Raw genomic sequence first — 19,765 nt, forward strand, 5'->3', positions numbered from 1 at the left:
AGATTCACTTAAAGATTCCATGACCAAGGTCGGTCTGCTCCATGGTTCCAATTAACATTAACAAGTACATGCTTTCCAAGTAACAAAAAAAAGTCCTCTTTTCTAATTAGCTACACATAAGCGGTGTACATTTCGGGGCGGGGGGGGGGGGGGGCACGAGACAGGGAGAGGGCGTGCTCCTTAAAAATCTAAGACTAGAATACGAACCGAACAGTCCTTCTAACACTTGGCAAGTTATTCATGTAAGGCTGCTGTGGTTCCATTTAATTTCAGCATTTTAATCAAAAACCTCAGCTTCACTTACTAAAACCGGATTAAAGCTGGAATCTAATGATAAAACAGTACTTTATTATTAAATCACTGAGGACCTAACCATGCAGTAGCAGACCAAAACCCCTCAAGTGCTGCTACAAACCCTCCATTTAAAAAAAGACAAACCCTACAAAAGGATAAAGAGAGAAAAAACAACTGGTTTGCACTAGCACGCTCGTGTGAAAGTGAAGAAACGTACGCGCGTCCAGAATAAGGTTCAATTATCTACGCCTTGTGAACGACTGCTAGACTCCTTTAGATCCAAGGCATAACGCAGTGAGTTAAGGGGCGCCATGTGTTCGCCTCTCCACTCCACTGCTTTAGTCACCCAGAGACACTGCGCTCTAATCGTGTCTGGCACAACACAGGCATGATTTCCCATCGGTTCATGTAAGTACTGTGCACATATTACACTTACTAAGAACAGTACAATTACTTCCAACTGTACCAAACTGTTCTTGCTTGTAACCGTGAGCGAGTGTGAGGAACCCCACAGCCCACTGGTGACACAGCTCTAAGGTACGTCCTTGGCCGCATGGTCCCCACTGTTTCTTGGCCAAGATCTGACACAGGGATATTCTGCAAGCAGCTTCAGGTATGCCCAACAGCAGTCAACCTGCTGAATTAGTTGAGCATTTTTAAAAGAACGACCTGGTTCAAAAATCCTTCGTTTCCATCTGCACACCTACTGAGTCTAGTAATATAGACTTCATTAAGCCTTAAAAAGCTAGTTCCTGCAACACAAACCGGAAACTGATTCCCTATTATTCCAGGCTTACGCATTAGTCTGGAGCTAGGCTAAAAATCTATCAACCTTCTGCTGTACGTTAACACTGAATTAAATCGATCCCAGTTTACCTTGAGAGCTGCCCGTGACCTGAGACTTGCCTCAGATGCCTCCCGTGGGCCAGGCCCTGGTCACAAAGGTTCAGCAAGGACAGACAGTAGCGCTAGGCTCAAGCGTGAACGTGGACCAGGACAGGGTCATGCAACGGGGACCTTTAAGCAACTACACCAAGGATGTTATGGCGACAACCCTACGAGCACCAAGGCAGCTCCACTTCCAAGTCCAGCATCGAAGTTCTTTAGGCTGATTTCACATCCTCAGCAAGTTTTTGATCTGATTCCAGCAGAAATGGAATCCACTGTCCCAAGACAAAGTGACAGAGGAAACCAAGTGCCCTCTTCTCCCTGAATGACAGGTGGTAAGGTGGGCCTAGGTCTGAGGCAAAAGCTAACTTGTTAAATGCTGTCTACAATTCAAACTAGACTGCAGCAGTCAGACTCTCACCACCTGAAGTGCCGTTTCTAGGGGCGATATAAAGTTACACTGCAAATGACCAGCATACCAGCGCACAGATTAACTCATTCAGAAATACGATTACTTACGCCTTTTTAATATCCTCGGCTGAGGCATGTCTCTGCACGCCTAGAACTTCATAGTAATCCACCATGTTTTAACCGGCTGTTGGAAACGAGTCCTGCAATCAGAAATCCACGGTCAGTGACAAGACTGCCAAGGCTGGGCTCATCTTGGGGGCAGGGGCGGACAGAGCAGGGGTGAGGGGTGTGTGTCGCCTTGCCTGGGCACTAACCACCAGCCTGTTGGGCCGGGGCCTCATCTGGGAGCTGATTCCAAGGCTCACACCCTAAGACCCTTCCCGACGTAGGAAAAAACGCTCTGAAATGAGCTAAGAATAGTCTCAACTAAATAAAACCGACAGGTGACTCTGCACCAGCCTCGGGCCCGCCGGCCACCAGCTGCCAGGCCCCTGTTGAGCAGCCCAGAGCATCGGTCCCCTCCTCACGCCCTGCACTCCTGTCCCAGGCACTGGGCAAGCCTGCGGCCACCTGACAAACATGCCGTCGCTGCCCTGGGGACGCTACAAAGGAACAGCAGACACCTTCCGCAGCCGGGCAGCCCTTCCTACTGACCAGCCAACAGCCTCCCACGGCCCCTGGCTCTGACTCAGGGCTATTCCTGTAACGGCCCCTCTGGCCTCCCGTGCCCATCCGTCAGACATGAAAACAAACACACTGTGCCCCTGCTGGCAGTCCTAGTGAGAGGGCACCCAAAATGCAGGCCTTCAGGGGACACCTGCAGTGCCTCCTCGCCATCACTACACAGCGCAGGATGACGAACCCCTGCTGCTCCCACCACCACCACGAGGATCGAGCCTCGGGTCCCACAAAGCGAACACAACCGACACATCTGCTCCCTCTTCAGATGTGAAGTCTAAGGCATTTACGTCTTTACGTTTGACTAAGTCACCTCGTCAAGCCAGTGACCAAAAACGTACAAGAAGCAGGCCTATTCCACACAAGAGGACAAAGTAACTTCACCCAATAAAGCGAAGTTCCTCTATCAAGCAGCTGTGCTCAAAACTGAAGCCAGGGGACTTCCCCGGTGGTCCAGTGGGTAAGACTCCACACTCCCAATGCAGGGGGCGCGGGTTCCATCCCTGGTTGGGGAACTAGATCCTGCATGGCGCAACTGGCAGTCTGCATGCTGCAACTAGGACCTGGCACGGCCTAAATAAATAAATATTAAACAAAACCAAACCCAAAAAATTAGCGTAGTTTAAAAAAAAAAAAACTGAAGCTAGCCTTCCCCCAAATTCTAGGAACAGATTTTCAAATGAAATGTTCTGACTGTAAACCTCCCTGAGGCCACTTTGCTGGGGTTAAATAATGTCACAACTGGGAAATATCCCCATCTCAAACAGGATGCACAGCTGTATTATACTTCTACTTTTCAACACTGGGGAGCAACCCATGGTAAAAAAAAAAAAATCTGTTGCATCATGACTCAGCACGCAGGTGCGCCCATCAGCCTGTGTAGCCCTCATCGGACACTCACAGAGGACTCCACATACAAGGGTCAGGAAGAACACACAGAGAAAAAAGCCCCTCCATGCCAGTCCAGGGACTTCGTGCAAAAAAACAACTCAAAGATACCACAGGGGAATCAAAACTAGAAACCCCTCCTACTACCTCAAAATCTCTAGAAATGTTAGATAAAAACCCAACCAACACCTCTGAAGAGCCAGCTGAGCTGAAGCAGTTAAAAGTGACAGAAACAGAGAATTAATTACACCAAGAACAGTGACCCTGAGGGGGCGGGGCTGTTGCTGTGCTTTCAGGATGGGACTTGCTTCTGTGGCACTAATGGCTGCAATGAAAATCCGTAATTTAGTCTCCTCAAAAGGCTGTAACTGCAAGAAAGGGAGACGAGAAAAACTGTCCACTGAACTGCAAGGGAGAGGAAAGGGAACACCCCTGAGAATCGAAGCCTTAAGCCTTGGAACTGCAGAATGGAATCCCATTACCTTCATTAACCTGCAATGCTTCCAAGCTCTCCAAAACCACCAAATACTATTCCAGGGTGGGGAGGCAAAAAGAGCTGTGCTGGAGAAACAAGTATCTCTACAACCCACGTTGTGGACGTCTGACCAGTGTGGAGATTTTTCAATGCGCTATGGTGAGCTAACGCCCAGCGTGGTGACTACCACCAACAATACTATGTCATATATTCAGAGTTGCTGAGAGACTAGATCTTAAACATTCTCACAGCAAAAAAAAAAAAAAAAAAAAAAAAAATGCTGATTTCATAATGCAAGAGGTGTTAGCTAACTCAGGTGGCAATCACACTGCAAGACGTAAATGACTGAAATCAATATGTCTCAAATCAATTATATCTCATTTTTTAAAATAAAAATTTAAAAATAAAATGTAACCTCATCAATGAGAGGGAGGAGTGCACAGGCATCTTTGTGAGAAAGCACAAAACAGGACTTTAAAATTTTTTTAATTTAACAAAACAGGTATAGTGGGCATAATTCTAAGTGTTTAAATTCTAAGTATTCTATAAACATTAACTCATTTAATTCAAATACTTTAGTAAAACAATAAGAAAATTAAGATCAAAGATATCCTAAAATTGACTTTGGCTTGTTCCTCCAGCTTTATCCAGATACAACTGACATATAACCTTGTGTAAGTTTAAGATGTGCGTCGTGCATGTTAATTTTATTAAAATTGAATTTTTTAAAAAACTACAAATGACCTTTGACAAATGACCTTTGAATAACATGGGTTTGAGCTACACAAGTCCACTTGTATGCAGATTTTTTTCAATAAAGATTGGTAAATTTTTTGGAGATTTGAAACAATCTGAAAAAACTCAGAAGAACCATGAAGCCTAGAAATACTGGAAAAATTAAGAAAAAGTTAGGTAAACCACGAATGAAAAAGATATAATGTAGATATATACCAGTCCATCCTTACATAGGTATAAGGTGAGTGATATTTAATCCAAAATTAGTAACATTTTAGTTTTCGTTCTATAACTTTGCTTTCAAAGAATTACATAACCACACAGTATGTCTCTCCCTCCAGTATCAGCTTATCACAAGTGGTTTTTTAAAAATGTAACAATGTTTCCAATACTGTATTATGAATGAGTGTAATACTGTATGTCATAAAAATTTTATGATTCATTCATTAGTGTATAGGCTAGGCTATCGTGAAGCAATCATATCGATTACACTAGGCTACCGTAAAGCAATCATACTGCTGCTGTCTCATTAGCGATGTACGAATTATCATACCGATAAACAAACGTGAATTGTTTTCACATTATCTTTTCATTTTTGTCACATAGATACTGACAGACAATTCATCTTGTAAAAATATGATGTAAACTTATGTTATCAATAAATACAATACTGTGAACGCAAGTTCTCTTTTTTATGACTTTGTTAATATTTTCTCTAGTTTACTGTAAGAATACAGTGATATAATACATATAACATACAAAGTACGTGCCAATCAACTTTGTTATCGGTAAGGCTTCTGGTCAACAATAGACTTTAACTCGGGGGAGTCAAAGAGTCATACACAGATTTTCAACTGCAAGGGGTCAGCACCCCTAAGCCCCACGTTGCTCAGGGATCAACTGTACACTCTTTCGAGAGACAAAAAACAATTCAAACTCCCGGGGCGGGCAGGCAAGATGCACAAGGCAAAGTGAGCCTGGAAATTCCTACCCAGAAGAGACGGCCTGTAGGAGCACAGCAACCTCACATCTCCTGGAACCACAAACCTGACCACTGGCAAGAACATCCGCAAAGCAGCAGAAAATCAGCACCCCTTCATCTGTACTGCAAAGGGCTAGTAATTAACTCCGGTGGGCATCTTCACTTTTGAGCTCCAGCTACTGCTGCATGGGGACATCTTAGTGCCCAGCAGTGTCAAAAATGCAGGGAAACCTTACCAGACCACTGTCACCAATGGGACAAGGAGAGAAGTCGCAGGATGAAGCCGCCCTCTCCTAACAGCTGAACCACTGCCTGAGCCACATGTGACCAGAGGTCACCAGTGTGTCAGATGCCACTGCTTAGACATCTCTGCTCCCAGTTCAGAGCTCACGTTCTCCTAAGTCCAATCGATTTGTCCTATAATTGCAATAATGTGCCAGTGTCTGTGCAGACAATGGTGGCGAAAAGCAAGAACCTCAACGCAGTCGGCGCAGACATGGCGAGATGGGCTTAGACTCGGCCGTGCCCGCCAAGTGGTGAACGCTGTGACCGCTTAACCACCTAACACATCCCCCGGGAAGATTCATCGGTCCCACAGGACCGTCATGGGGGCTGAGGGAGCACGTGAGCGTCATCAATTAACAGCGCCTGGGACACAAGCCACGCTGGGATGCTGGCTGTTTTCTTCCTTTCTAAATGGAGACTTCAGAAGGCAATGCAGATGAACTGAGTGAGGCCCATCAGACACCCAGTCTGCAGCCAACTCTGGACACAAACGCTGCCTTCACTACAGTCCTGTCCAGCTCCAGCCAGCCCACCGCTTGAAGCTGACTCTGACTTAACGTCAAAAGGAAAAGCTTCCGCAATTAACGTCCAACGCGCACATTCAGGGCTCACGCTGTTTGACTTCCCAAAGCCCTAAGCACCCAGGGGCTTTCTGGCTGTGGAGTCTCCTGGTTTGCGTACCTCTTGCCAGCCTGCTCCCCTCAATCAGCCTGTGAATAAACAGTGGGAACGCCGGGGGCTCAAAGCCCCCTTCTCACCCTACTCCTGTGTTTTCATCCACACTGTTATTTAAATACCGTTTATGTAGCAATGACTCCCTGATGTTAGCTCCAATCGTAGATCTCACTTTGGCATTCAGACACAAACAGACAGATGGCTACTGACGTAGCCACTTGGACGTCTGACAAGACATCCCGAATAGAACATGACCAAATTTAACTCTCGGCCCTCCTCACTCCCACACCTGGCCTTTCCCTATTAATTCTGCCCCAAGCTGCGTGGCTGGAAACCTTCACCATCGCCCACACTGCTACGCCACCACATACACACAACAAACGAATCCACTGTTCTGCCTGGTTTACCCGCAAAATACCTCAAACCCCTTCACTTCTCCTGATCTTCAGTGGCACCAGATACCCTCCTCGGAAATACTGTGGCAGCCTCCTTCTCACAGCCAAGATGAGCTGTGAATATGCAGATGCTATCACAACAGACACTGCCTACTGTCCAGCAGCAAACAAACCAGCACTAAAGGTCACGGTCGGCTCCCCGGGGAGTCACGGAATGACACTTCACTGCGCTAGCTAATGCTAGGTCTGGGACAGCAAAGGTACCGGATGAGCCTAGGATATGCTGTCAATCAACAAAGTAAAGATGCCAGCAGAAAGCACAGGCCCGGTCAAGAAAAACACGACTGTGGAACTGGGCCAGCTTGGAGGTGACTAAGAATAAGTGACAACCAAGTGCCATCTGGGCTCCAGGGCTGGTGTCTGTAGCAAGAAACACACTTTGGGGGGAAAACTGGTGGGATGCGAATGAAGTCTGTAGTTAATAGTACTGTACCCACATAATTTTTTAGTTTTGATAAACACCAGGGTTACATTTGTTATGTTAAGGAAAGCTAGGTAAGAGGTCTACAGGAAAACTCCTGTACTATCTTCACAACTCTTTTGTAAATATACAATAGTTTCAAAGTAAAAAGTTCAAAAGTCAGTCAAAAAGAGAAATATGTGCAACCATGTCAAAATGACTTCGGAGCAAAACTGAAACATCCACAGATCAGAAGGGATTCTGAGTTTCAAAAAGAATGGCTACCATGCATTTTTTCCCTCCGGTTTTATTGAGATATAACTGACACAGAGCACTGTGCATGTTTAAGGGGTGCAGTGTGACTTACGTACGTCATGACATGATTACCACAATCAGTTCAGAGTACATCTATCACCTCATAGAGACACAAAATAAAAGACGCAGGAAAAGTACTTTTCCTCGTGATGGAACTCTTAGGCTTTACTCTTAACTTTCACATAACACACAGCAGTGTTAATTATATTTCTCATGTTGTACATCAAATCCCTACTACTTATTTCTCTTATGACTGGAACGACTGTTGTGCATTTTAAGTACACATACCAGGGACTTCCCTGGGGGCCCGGCCCAGTGGTTAGGACTCCGAGCTTCCACTGCAGGGAACTAAGATCCTGCATGGCCACAAGGCGGAGCCAAAAAAAATAAAGCAATTTTTAAAAAGCACACGTAACAGCAATAAAATTAAAAACATTAAGCATTTATTGCACGGCCTTTCCTGTGCACACTGCACGTGAAACCAAAGAGCTGATGAGCCAACCTTCCAGCAGACAAATGCAGAAGAAATGCCGGAATTTGAAAACACTATTATCTTGAAACCCCCCAACACAGTGATTCTCAAAGCACAGACCTGGCCCAGCAGCATCAACCCGGTCTTGTTAAACAAAAATGACCTTTTAAGAAACCGAGTTCAAACCACCGCATAAAGCCTTCCCACTACAATAAACACTAACGAATCCACACTCTCTCTGCCCCAACAGACTCCGGGCGCAGCCCTCAGTTCTGGACGGCTACCTCTTCTTTCTGAACAGTGGAGCCTTCAGGGAACTGTCCCTCTAGGACCTTGTTCAGGTTACATAAGGCATTTGAATTTCTCTTCCACACAGATGTCCTCAAACATTCAAGGGCTTTACCTTCATGCAGTTTTCACTCTCTAGGCTAACACAGCCTCACATTTCTTTGCAGTTAACTCCTAAGAACACTACCCTGGTCCCGGCCGAGAGCAAGCTCCAAAGCTGCAATTCCTTGGTACCCAGAACCCAACACTGACAATGAGGACACGCTCCAGCCGTCACCAACAAAAAGTAAGACCACCGCTACCCCCTTCCCTCTCGACTCCCCTAGGAAACACCAGAACCCAATGACCAACATAGACTTGGCTAAGCCGTGGTCTTTCTGAGCCTGTGGTCACTGTCCTGCCTCCTATTACTCACTCTGTACGACTATGGCTCTTCAGACAAGTGAAGTTCACAGCTTTTGCCCATAAATTCCACCTTGGATATGGTGGCCCATCGTCCCAAATGATCAACCCTTTTGGATACCAATTACACCATCAACGCATTCATGCTCAGTAAAAACAACGATGTAATTCTGAGTGAATTTCACTACGTAAATTTAATATTGAAAACAATCGTGATACTCTTGGGACCAAGTCATCAAGTTTAGGAAAAGACACACCTGTAAACAAGTTAGGCACATACAATTAAGAAAGTATGAACAGAGTGCTGGAGAGAGGCTATGGAGACAGTGGGGCCAGGAAAGAGGTTATGGAGTCAGCCTGCGCCATCAAGCCCTGCTACCAGGGCAGGGCTCAAGTACTGGATGCTATGGACACTCTCCCTTAACAACAGTATCTCTTTAGTATTCAACCAGTGCCAATAAGATTAACAAATTTTAATACAAACTCAAATTAAAACGTGCTCTAGAGACAATAAAGTGACAATACCCCGAGGTCTAGAAACAGAGGACCAAATGAGGTCCCTTATCCCGAGGATACCTCCTTGGAAACCTGAGAAGTCGGCTTCAGTACTGATCCCACAGCCACCACCATGCAGCGTCAGCCGCAAATTAATTCATTTCTTGCTGCTTCAGAATAATCAGGCATAAAAGAAACAATCTAAGTTTTGACAAAATGGTTAACTGCATTCAAATTACTTTTGACTGATCCCCGAGTTTTACACAAAATAAAAAACCACTAATGGCAATTCCCTGGCGGTCCAGTGGTTAGCACTCCGTGCTTTCACTGGGGGCCTGGGTTCAACCCCTCATCGGGGAACTAAGATCCCACAAGCGAACAAAAACAATACAAAACAAAAAAGCCACTTACACACTTGTATCAGGAATTTCTCTACAGAATTCAGTATTTCTACATATTTTAAGTGGCTGTCACCTAGCCCCTAAGACTGGCCAGGTGTCCTGCTCCCCAGAGAAAACTGTAAGGCTGGAGGATGAGAGAGAGCCTGGACTCTGCAAACACTTCCCGTGCCCACCTCCACCCCTGTCATCTCCGTGCTCGGCTGGCACTACAGGGGACAGCAGACACCAGAACACACGGGCCCTCGGGCGACTGAGACCACTCGACCTGCCCTCCCTTCTCAATCGCCCCTGGATGAAGGGAGCAGCGCGCTTCCACACCCCGCACCCCAGGGTCAGCGCATCTCCCCCTCAGTCGCAGAAAACGAGGCACAGTTTCTGTGACAGAATGCTGCGTGGAAACGCAGACAGAGCCTTTTTCAAAGCACAGCGTCCACGAGGACTTCAGGCAGGTGGCAACTGCTGCTGGCAAACACCACCTCAAACCGAGCTGCCTGACCCGCAAGCCAAACACAGTCTCTTACACCTACAATCATTAAAACTAAACAGCACTGGAAACTCAGCCCCTCAGCCGCACAAGCCCCATTTCCAGGGCTCAGCCCCCAGTGTGACTACTGGCACCCACCCTGGAAAGGACCAGTGTGGAAAATCGATTCAGACTTAAAGGGAATCTGGGTGAGGAGTGGGAAGATGCTCGTTTCGAACAACCACTATCAAAGTTCTGAACTTCCCACTGACGCAATCTACTGTATGTTAAGGAAGCTGGAGGAAACCAATGCTTTAGATTTTCAATTAAGAAAGAAAAAGAATGTTTCTTAGGACTAGTTTGTTAATCTATGCAATTTCCAACAAAACAGGCCTCATCAAGTCAAAAAAGTTTAACTCTGCCTCTTTAGTAAAGCCACTAAGTAGCCTAATACCCATTAACCAAAAATAACTGCCTCTTGGGACTTCCCTGGCCGTGCAGCGGTTGAGACTCCGCGCTTCCACTGTCGAGGGCACCGGTTCAATCCCTGGTCAGGGAACTAAGATCCCCGCAAGCCACGCAACGCGGCCAAAAACAAAACAAAACAAAAACAAACCCTGCTTCTTCCAATAAATTTATTCACCTTCAATGTTAGGAGTTTCAGAACACACACTTAAGTCTCGTGGTACCGAAACTCACGTGCGGACCACTTGAGTAGAAAAGCGTGCACCTCCCCGGGACATGTGCACATACTTATAAATTACATACAGGCACCTCAGAGATATTGTGGGTTCGGCTCCAGACCACAATAAAGCCAATTAAGTGAGTCACACAAAGTTTTCTGGCTTCCCAGTGCATATAAAAGGTTACTTTACATTATACCTGTTAAGTGTGCAACAGTATTATGTCGAAAATAACAATGTACATACCTTAATTTTTTAAAAACCTTTACTGCTAAAAAAATGCTACGCACCCCCTGAGCTCTCAGTATCTTTCTGCTGGTGGAGGATCTTGCCTCCATGCGGATGGCTACATGGCCGTGGCAATTTCTTAAAACGAAGCCGTGAAGTTTGCCGCATCAACCGACCCCTCCTTTCATAAGGATTCCCTGCAACATGCAATGCTGTTTGGCAGCATTTTACCGAGCAGAACTTCTCTCAAACTTGGACTCAATCCTCACAAATCCTGCTGCTGCTTTTTCAACTAAGCTCATGTCCTATTCTAAATCCTTTGTTGTCATTTCCACAGTCTTCACCAGCAGCAGATTCCATCTCAAGAAGCCTCTTCTTTTTGTTGCTCTCCGTAAGCAGCAATGCTTTTCTGTGGAAGTTTATCCTGAGATTACAGCAATTCGGTCACATCTCAGGCTCTAATTCTAGTTCTCCTGTTGATTCCACCACATCTGTTGTTTCTCCTCCACTGAAGTCTTGAACCCCTCCAAGTCATCCGTGAAGGTAAGAATCAACTTCTCCCAAACTCCTGTGAATGCTGGCATTTTGACCTCTTCCCATGAATCACAAATGTTCCTAATGGCATTCAGAATGGTGAGTCCTTTCCAGAGAGTTTTCAATTGACTTTGCCCAGATCATCAGAGGAATGGCTATCTATGGCAGCTACAGCCTTACAAAATGTATCTCTTAAATAACAAGGCTTGAAAGTCAGAATTATTCCTTGATCCGTGGGCTGTGGAACGGATGCTGTGTTAGCAAGCATGAAGACAACATGAATCTCACTGTACATCTCCATCAGAGCTCTTGCGTCACTGTCAAGGAGCAGTAGTTTTTTGAAATGAATCTTTTTTCTGAGCAGTGGGTCTCAACAGTGGGCTTAAAATATACAGTATACCATGCTGTCGACAGATGGCGTCAACCAGGCTTTGTCGTTCCGCGTACAGAGCACAAGCAGAGTAGACTGAGCGCAATGCTAGGGGCCCCAGGATCTTTAGATGGTAAACCAGCACCGGCTTCAACTGAAGTCACCAGCTGCATTAGCCCCTAACAAGAGAGTCAGCCTGTCCTCCGAAGCTTTGAAGCCACGCATTGACTTCTGTCTACTGTGAAAGTCCTAGTTGGCATCTTTCACTGGAAGGCTCTTTGGCCTACACTGAAAATCTGCTGTTCCGTGTAGCCGCTTTCGTTAACGATCTTAGCTGGACCTGCTGGATCAGCACTTGCTGCTTCGCCTCGCACTTTTATGTTACGGAGGCGGCTTCTTTCCTTAAACCTCGTGAGCCAGCCTCTGCTGGCTTCAAGCTCTTCTTCTGCACCTTCCGCACCTGTCTCAGCTTCACAGACCTGAAGGCAGTCAGGGCCTGGCCGGCATTCGGCTTTGGCTTCAGGCAGTGTCGTGGCGGGTCTGATCGTCTATGCAGACCACTGAAACTTTCTCCTCAACAGCAGTAAGGCTGTGTTGCTTCCTTACCATTCGTGTGCTCACTGGAGCAGCACCTTAGTCTCCTTCAAGAACGTTCCTTTGCCTTCACGACGTGGCTGTTTGGAGCAAGAGGCCTAGCCTTCAGCCCGTCAGCTTTCCACACGCCCTCCTCTCTCAGCTTCAGCATTTCTAGCTTTTGATTTAAACTGAGAGACATGCGACTCTCCCCTCACTTGAACGCTTGGAGGCCATTGTAGAGCTATTAACTGGCCTTATTTCAATACTGTTGTGTCTCAGGAACAGGGAGGCCAGAGGAGGGCGAGAGAGATGGCGGGTTGGTGGAGCAGACAGAACACGAGCTGTTTTAGCTGGGCGGGATTTTTAGGGCCCCAAGGCAATTACAACAGTAACATCAGAGATGACTGATCGCCATTACATAATAATGAAAAAATCTGAACTATTGCGAGAATTACCAAAATGTGACCCAGAGATACAAAGTGAGCAAAAGCTGTTGGAAAAATGGGACCAACAGACTTGATGGATGCAGGGTTGCCACACACCTTCAATTTGTAAAAAAGGCAGTATCTAAGAAGTGCAGTAAAGAGAAGCGCTGTAAAACGAGGTCTGCCTGTACCTGAACTACTACCATGTACATCAAAACCAAAAATAAAATTATAAATGATGAAGCTAAGAATACTTGTATGTACTTACCAAGCATTACAGTTTCATATCATAGCTACCTAACATCTCAAGGTACACTGGAAGGAGAGAGCCTAGACAGTTTTCTCCACAACTGACAAAGAGGTGGTCGTTAAGTGTAAACATCATCTCCAACACGCGGTCGTTGCAGAGTCTTTTACCCCTTAACCGCTTTACTGATACAGGTGTCCCCTGCTTTTCCAGAGTTCTCTTTACAACACTTCACCTTTAAAAAAGACCCACATTAATACCTTGTTTTTGCCAGCCCAAGAAATCCGAACAGGATTTTCACTTCTACAACAAAAGGAAGAAGCAGAGGCGGCGCCCACCCCGTGGGGCATGTCAGGATGGACGAGTCGAGTCAACTTCAAACGGCCACAACTCAGCAGAAGCGTTTACTTCCCTCCTCCTGAAATATTCATAGACGATTTTCAACAAGCACCTCAGGTGACAGACACAAATATCCTTCTGGAGCGTGAGGTGCTCCACGATGCGTCAGCTCTAAGAACCCAAGTTTTTTGAACAGCTTAACTGGCCCCTTTTTTAAGTTATAAAATTTTGACTTTAATGAGTTATCTAAAGGAGAATTTCCAAGTCATTACACATGCCCCCTGTTCTTAACAACACTTAAAGAATATATGTTCCCTGTATAAAAAAATAAATAAAATTAAATTAAAAAAAAAAAGAAGAATATATGTGCCCAACATGACTGTTGTAATTCTGAGACCTTCGGCTACTCTGTCCCAAACGTTGCCCATGCACACAAATAAGCTGTGTACCTGGGCTAAACTGACCATCTTGGGACTTCCCTGGTGGTCCAGTGGTTAAGACTCCACGCTTCTGCTGCAGGGGGCATGGGCTCGATCCCTGGTGGAGGAACTAAGATTCCTGCATGCCACACAGCGCAGCCAAATACAAGATTTAAAAATAGGGACTTCCCTGGTGGCGCAGTGAAGACTCCGCGCTCCCAAGGCAGGGGGCCCGGGTTTGATCCTGGTCAAGGAACTAGATCCCACACGCATGCCGCAACCAAGAGTTCGCATGCCACAACCAAGGAGTCCAGCTGCTGCAACCAAGGAGCCCTCGAGCCACAACTAAGACCCAGCACAACCAAATAAGTATTTTAAAAAGATTGAAAAAATTTAAAAATAACCATCTTTCCACCCAAGAGTCTGTTCTCAAATTATCTCTCCACCTAACATCTAAGAAACCTTGCTCTGCTTGCAATAAAAATCCTCCTTCATTCCTTCCCAATCCAAGAGACTCCATATTGAAAATGGAGCTGAAGGGGGAAAAACAACCTTCCTCCTTCCAGAAGGCTTTTCATTATTATCCACCCCATGGATCGCTATTTATGTTGCACACGGTTTTACATAATGCAATCTGTCCATTGAAGACATTCCCTGTCTTTAGCTTAAAAAACCAGCAAATCAAAATACACATTACTTCTAACTTAGAAAAAGACAAATCAAAGTAAACATCTTCATTTAAATGTTGAATTCATGTTGTGTCATGAAACTAATTTTCTGCACTACTACTTGCTTAATGGAATGGAAGGAGGCAAATTTAAAGAAAAATAAATGATAAATGTGGCCACGTTTCCTATACGTCATTTCACTACCTGATGAATTCCCCGCACACACAGAGGCAGGGGGACAAACAGAGGTGAACTACCAATCCTTATCACATGAACTTAAGTCATCTACTTACAGTTCGTTCTTACTCAATATGCCTTAAAGCATTCCTGAAACAAACAAGGGGGGGACTTCCCTGGCGGTGCAGTGGTTAAGAACCCACCTGCTGATGCAGGGGACATGGGTTCGAGCCCTGGTCCGGGAAGATCCCACATGCCTCGGAGCAACTACTAAGCCCGTGCACCACAACTACTGAGCCTGTGCACCACAACTACTGAAGCCTGCACACCTAGAGCCCGTGCTCCGCAACAAGAGAAGCCACCACAATGAGAAGCCTGCACACCGCAACAAAGAGTAGCCCCCGCTTGCCACAACTAGAGAAAGCCCACACACAGCAACGAAGACCCAACACAGCCAAAAATAAATTAAAAAAAAAAAGAAACAAACAAGAGAAGTTACTTCCTCTATAACTCAGGATCCAAGACCATTCTTTCAACTGCCAATCATCACCTATTAGGCACGTGGAGGCATGACTAACTTCATTTCATTAAAATAAAATAATACATGCCAAGTACTCAGTCCTGGTACTTGTGAACTGAATTTGTATGCTATCTGTATTTTTGTCCAACCTTCCTAAACGCTGGATTCCATTATTAACCACAGAGAGTAATCAGGGAACAGACAAACCGGGAAAAAGGATCCAATTCAACCAATATTTTCTGAGTACTCTGGGTCCAGGACAATGCCATAGTCACAAACGAACACAATTAAAATTCCAGGGCCGCCCAAAGGACCTCACAGGAAGGCCCCAGTGCGCCATCACACGCACAAGGCAAGCTCTAAACGTCTTTCTTGGTAAAAGGCAGAATGAAAATTTCAGAGTGCATAGAATCACATGCTGCACGAGGAAATCACCATCCCAGGGACAACTGATCCTTGCAACTGAGCTTAGGAACCCTAAAATACCTGGAGTATTAGGACATACAGCTAGTAGTTCTACTGCCTCACGGCCATATGCAATGGTTGGTGCCTTTTACTTAAAATGGCCTAAGTCCTTACAAATTTTACACAGGACAACAATTTTAAGAGAAAACCAAACTATGCCTAAATAACATAACTTCTGAAATAAGGTGAGGAATATAAATTTGAACCTTTTCTACTCTGATGTACATTGCAACCCTTCTACTACTTTTATTGTTTTTTTCAGAAATTTCCCCCACCTTAAAAATCACGTATTTTGGGGGGGGGGGAGAGTGGGAGGGAGGGAGATGCAAGAGGGAAGACACATGGGAGCACATGTATATGTATGGCTGATTCACTTTGTTATAAATCAGAAACTAACACACCATTGTAAAGCAATTATACCCCAATAAAGATGTTAAAAAAATAAATAAATAAAAATTAAAAAAAAATAAAAACAAAACAAAACAAAACTATAAAAAAAAAAAAAAAAAATCACGTATTTTTTTAAAAGATTTACTCAGTTCAGAAACAAAAGTTTTATCCTCTGATCAAAGAATGGACAGGCGCGAGCTCACACTCTAAAGCACACTCTCCAAAATTTACTTCTTTCTTAAGTAGGATACTGAAACAAAAAGAATCAACTGTTTTTTTACGTCTCCCTAAAAATATAAAAGTTTGAAAAACACATTATAATCTACAATAAAAGCATCCAATTTTTTTCTAGCTGGCATATCCAGGAAGCCATTTTCTCCAATGAGGCTTCAAAACTGTCTTTCTATACACTATTCTTACCTTCACCAACTTCACTTTTCTTCGTTTACCTCACTTTTTTCAAGTTTGAAGTTCTCTCAAATTCTGTTCACCCAAGAGAAACTACAGCACTTTTTAAATCTTGCCACTGATCCCATCCTAATTCACTAATAAGCCTGCAGTTAACCTGCTGTCGCCACTGGGTGGTGTCCTCGACAAATTTTAAGCAAAAAAGATTTTTAACACAGAACACCATCCTAAATTCTAGATCATTTCCAACGAAGTGAAAAGGCCAAAAAAAAAAAAAGTTTTCTAAAAATTCTTTAAAATATCAAAAGACTGACTGCATTCATTCAATCCTTATCAACAGACACCAGGAGTGACATTTAATCATCCTTTAAGCGTTAACCAAGGTAGCAGCTGACCTTGAACACGCAGTCATACAGACTGCACCCCAGTGGAAAGCAAGGGGTAACACCAACGTCACTAAGATGACACGCTCAGGATTACACTGCAATGCTGAAAAGCCGGACTGAAAAAAACCGTGCCCGCTTTAAAACTAAAAAATGCACAGACCATTCCATCCCAAACTCGGTATTTGAGTTTGCTAGGCTGAAAACCGTCGTTGCTGGTGAGGAGTACAATTATATTTGTTTGGAACTGTCCAAAATAGAGCTGATACAAGGGAAAATGGTTCTACCCTAGGTTTTAACACCTAAAAAAATAATGGGTTTGCTTGAAGAGGAAAGTGGTTGCATGCCACCCAGCCCTCCAGGTGAGCCTCTGTCCTGCAGCCAGAAATACTTTCCAAATCTACCACTTTGAGGTCATGAAAAATTTAAAACAGATACTTTGAAGAGGATGCTAAACACATGTCAAAGTCTTTGAAAAGCCCTTAAATTCCCAACTTCCTAGTCTTGCACAGCACCACACAAAGCCTGCTCAGGCAAATCTCAAAAACCAACTTCTCATCCCCTTTTGTTCTCCTCCCACTTCCTGTCAAGTCATCCACACCTAGACCGAGCCAATTCACTCCCCAAATTCATGACTCTGCATAACCCCCAAAATTCCACAGCTCCCTGGATAGTGTGCACAAAGGACACTCATATTTCTACTACAGCCCGTACAAATACTCAACTCCTAAACTCACAGGAGCTAAGGTCTCTGGAAACAGGAACAGTCTGGATTAAACTTCCCAGACGGAATCCGGGGAGGGTGTGGTCTAGGGAGAGGGCGGAGGCAAGAAGTACAAAATGCCTTTCAGATATCATGAAAACATTCCTATGTGCCTAACTATAAAAAAAAGAGTAAAACCTGAACGAGCATCACACAAGTTCAAATGCTAAGAGCTTGGTTCTCTTTCCTTTTTCGGTCATTCGGCCGAACTCCCCCACTAAGTCAATCAATTACCTGCCTTACAAGATTCTAGCCTTAACGTCTTATTGCGAATCCACAACGGAACTAGAAACGCTGAGAATACAAAGGGCGCCGCTCAGTCCACCCTTCCCAGGCAGCCCCCCGGGTGGTGGTGAGATCTTTTCACCACCGCCGTGGCCTTTCCGCGTAGCCGGGAGAGGTACGCGTCCGACAAGCGACCCACACGCTCTGAAAACGTTTCGCGAGACGACACAAGTTTCCAATTTCCACTTCTTGCGTCAGTTCTTTCCTTACTTGGGCAAAAGTTGACAAACTTCAGCTATATAAACTGCGGTGCACCCCGAAGCGAAACCCAGCAAACTGGCTTTTTAAGTAGGCCGAAAGCCAGGCGTTTCATTTCCATCTCCGACACACTTCGGAGAAGCCAGCGGGGAGTTCCCGACACGCGGCCTCGCGTCCCCCGCCCGCTTCCCGGTCTCCGCACTAGGCAGCGCGGCCTCCCACGAACCTCTACTCTTCCTGCACACTTACCTCCTCCTGGCTTCAGGGCCGTCTATGTGGGGCCTTAAAACCGAGTGAAAACCCAGCCTCCCACGCGGCAGCGCCGCCCCCGCCCGCAACAACCTGCGCGCGGCCCCCAGGACGCGGGGAGGAGAGGACCCCCCAGGACAGGGGGAGGGGCCCGAGGGAGGGGGCCGCGAGGAACGAGCTGGACCCCGGCCCCACACGCGGCCCCCGGCCTGCCCCCCGTGCCCCCGCGCCCCCAACCCCGGTCTCACACCAAGCCCGGCCCCCGGCCCGCCGCGGGCAGGGCCCGGGTCAGGTGGGCCGCCGGGCCCGCCCCCCCGGCCGCTGGCGGCCCTCACCGAGGACACGGGAGCCGGCGGCGTAAGGCGCGACGGAGCGGCGACCGAGGCTCCTCGGCTCCGACACTGCGGCGCGGCTGACGGTGGCGGCTGCGCTGCAACGGTCCTCGCGCTTTCCTTTCTCTCCTTTCTCCAACAACAAACAGGAAGTGCGTCACGCGGCGGCGGCGCGGCTACGACACTTCCGCCCGGCCCTGACGCCGCGCATGAGCCCCGCCCCGGCCGCCCCCTCCGCCCCCGCCTTCCCGAAGGTTCTGCGTGGCCCGGGACGCGGCGCGCAGCGCGCGTGCGCAGTCGAGGCCCCGTCGCCGGCGCCTGACGGCGGCGCGCGTGGGGTCCTGTCGGTGGGTGTGCGCGGCTGGCGGGTGTCCCCGGGGCCCTAGGGGTGGGCCGCTGACCCGCCCTTCGCCTGGGACCCTGGAGAGCCGGGGGGGAGGCGGCCGTGGGTCTTGTTCTTCCCACTTGAGATCAGAGACCGTATTTTCAGGAGCCGTTTCTTGTGTAAACCCTCCCTGTGTTACGCACCTACTTCTTAGCAGGTGACCAGCACGTGACCAGTTAGCAAAAGAAAACTTTTATTCGGAGTCAATTCTTCGTTCCCTCCTTTGGTAGGTTATAGAAATCCCTGGTCAGGGAAGGCACAGCGGTGTTGGGTGTTAGCAACTCCTGGTGAAGCTGAGATGACCTCGGCGGGGCTGGAATTTCCTACAGCGCCTAAGCACCTGGCTCCGCCGCACGCAACCCTACCTGCCAGCCCGTCCCCAGGGTTTTCTTTCCCTCCCGGCGTTGACAGTGCTGTCGTGTGACAGCTCACATTTAAATGAGTCCCTACTTAACGCAATTGGGAGCTAACCTCGGTGTGCAGACGGCACAGAGACTTGGAGTCTAAATAGTAGACTAGCCACAAATAGCTTGGTCTTCCTCCAAAAAATAAATAAATATTTATTTATTAAAACATCTGCCAGTGCAGTGAGTTAACTGTGTCAGGAGAGAAACCAACCAGTACCAACAAGGCGTCTCTCGGCGTTCCGGGGGAACAAACACCCTGAAAATTAGATAATGCTCCATATTTAAGGAGCTCTTTGCGGACAGCAGAGAAGA

The 19,765-nt window shown here is 46.5% G+C and overlaps 1 protein-coding gene across 14 annotated transcripts in view; it reads right to left on the minus strand.

Moving 5' to 3' along the window:
* DNAJB6 (DnaJ heat shock protein family (Hsp40) member B6) overlaps positions 1-18,814 on the minus strand; it is an 85,560-nt gene extending 66,746 nt beyond the window's left edge. For 5 of the 14 annotated variants that reach the window (XM_032642205.1, XM_032642204.1, XM_032642206.1 and 2 more), the window contains exons 1-2: positions 18,665-18,814; positions 1,702-1,793 (exon numbers count right to left, since the gene is read on the minus strand). In XM_032642205.1, the coding sequence (XP_032498096.1) occupies positions 1,702-1,766 (65 nt within the window). In that variant the 5' untranslated portion in view covers positions 1,767-1,793; positions 18,665-18,814. Of the gene's footprint in view, positions 1-1,701; positions 3,522-13,325; positions 13,484-13,853; positions 18,373-18,664 lie in introns of those variants that run through there. The other 9 variants (XM_032642209.1, XM_032642210.1, XM_032642214.1 and 6 more) reach the window with 8 other exon arrangements.
* Positions 18,815-19,765: the final 951 nt, after the last annotated feature.

This window comes from Phocoena sinus, chromosome 9 (genome assembly GCF_008692025.1).
Source record: "Phocoena sinus isolate mPhoSin1 chromosome 9, mPhoSin1.pri, whole genome shotgun sequence".
NCBI classification, from domain to species: Eukaryota; Metazoa; Chordata; class Mammalia; order Artiodactyla; family Phocoenidae; genus Phocoena; species Phocoena sinus.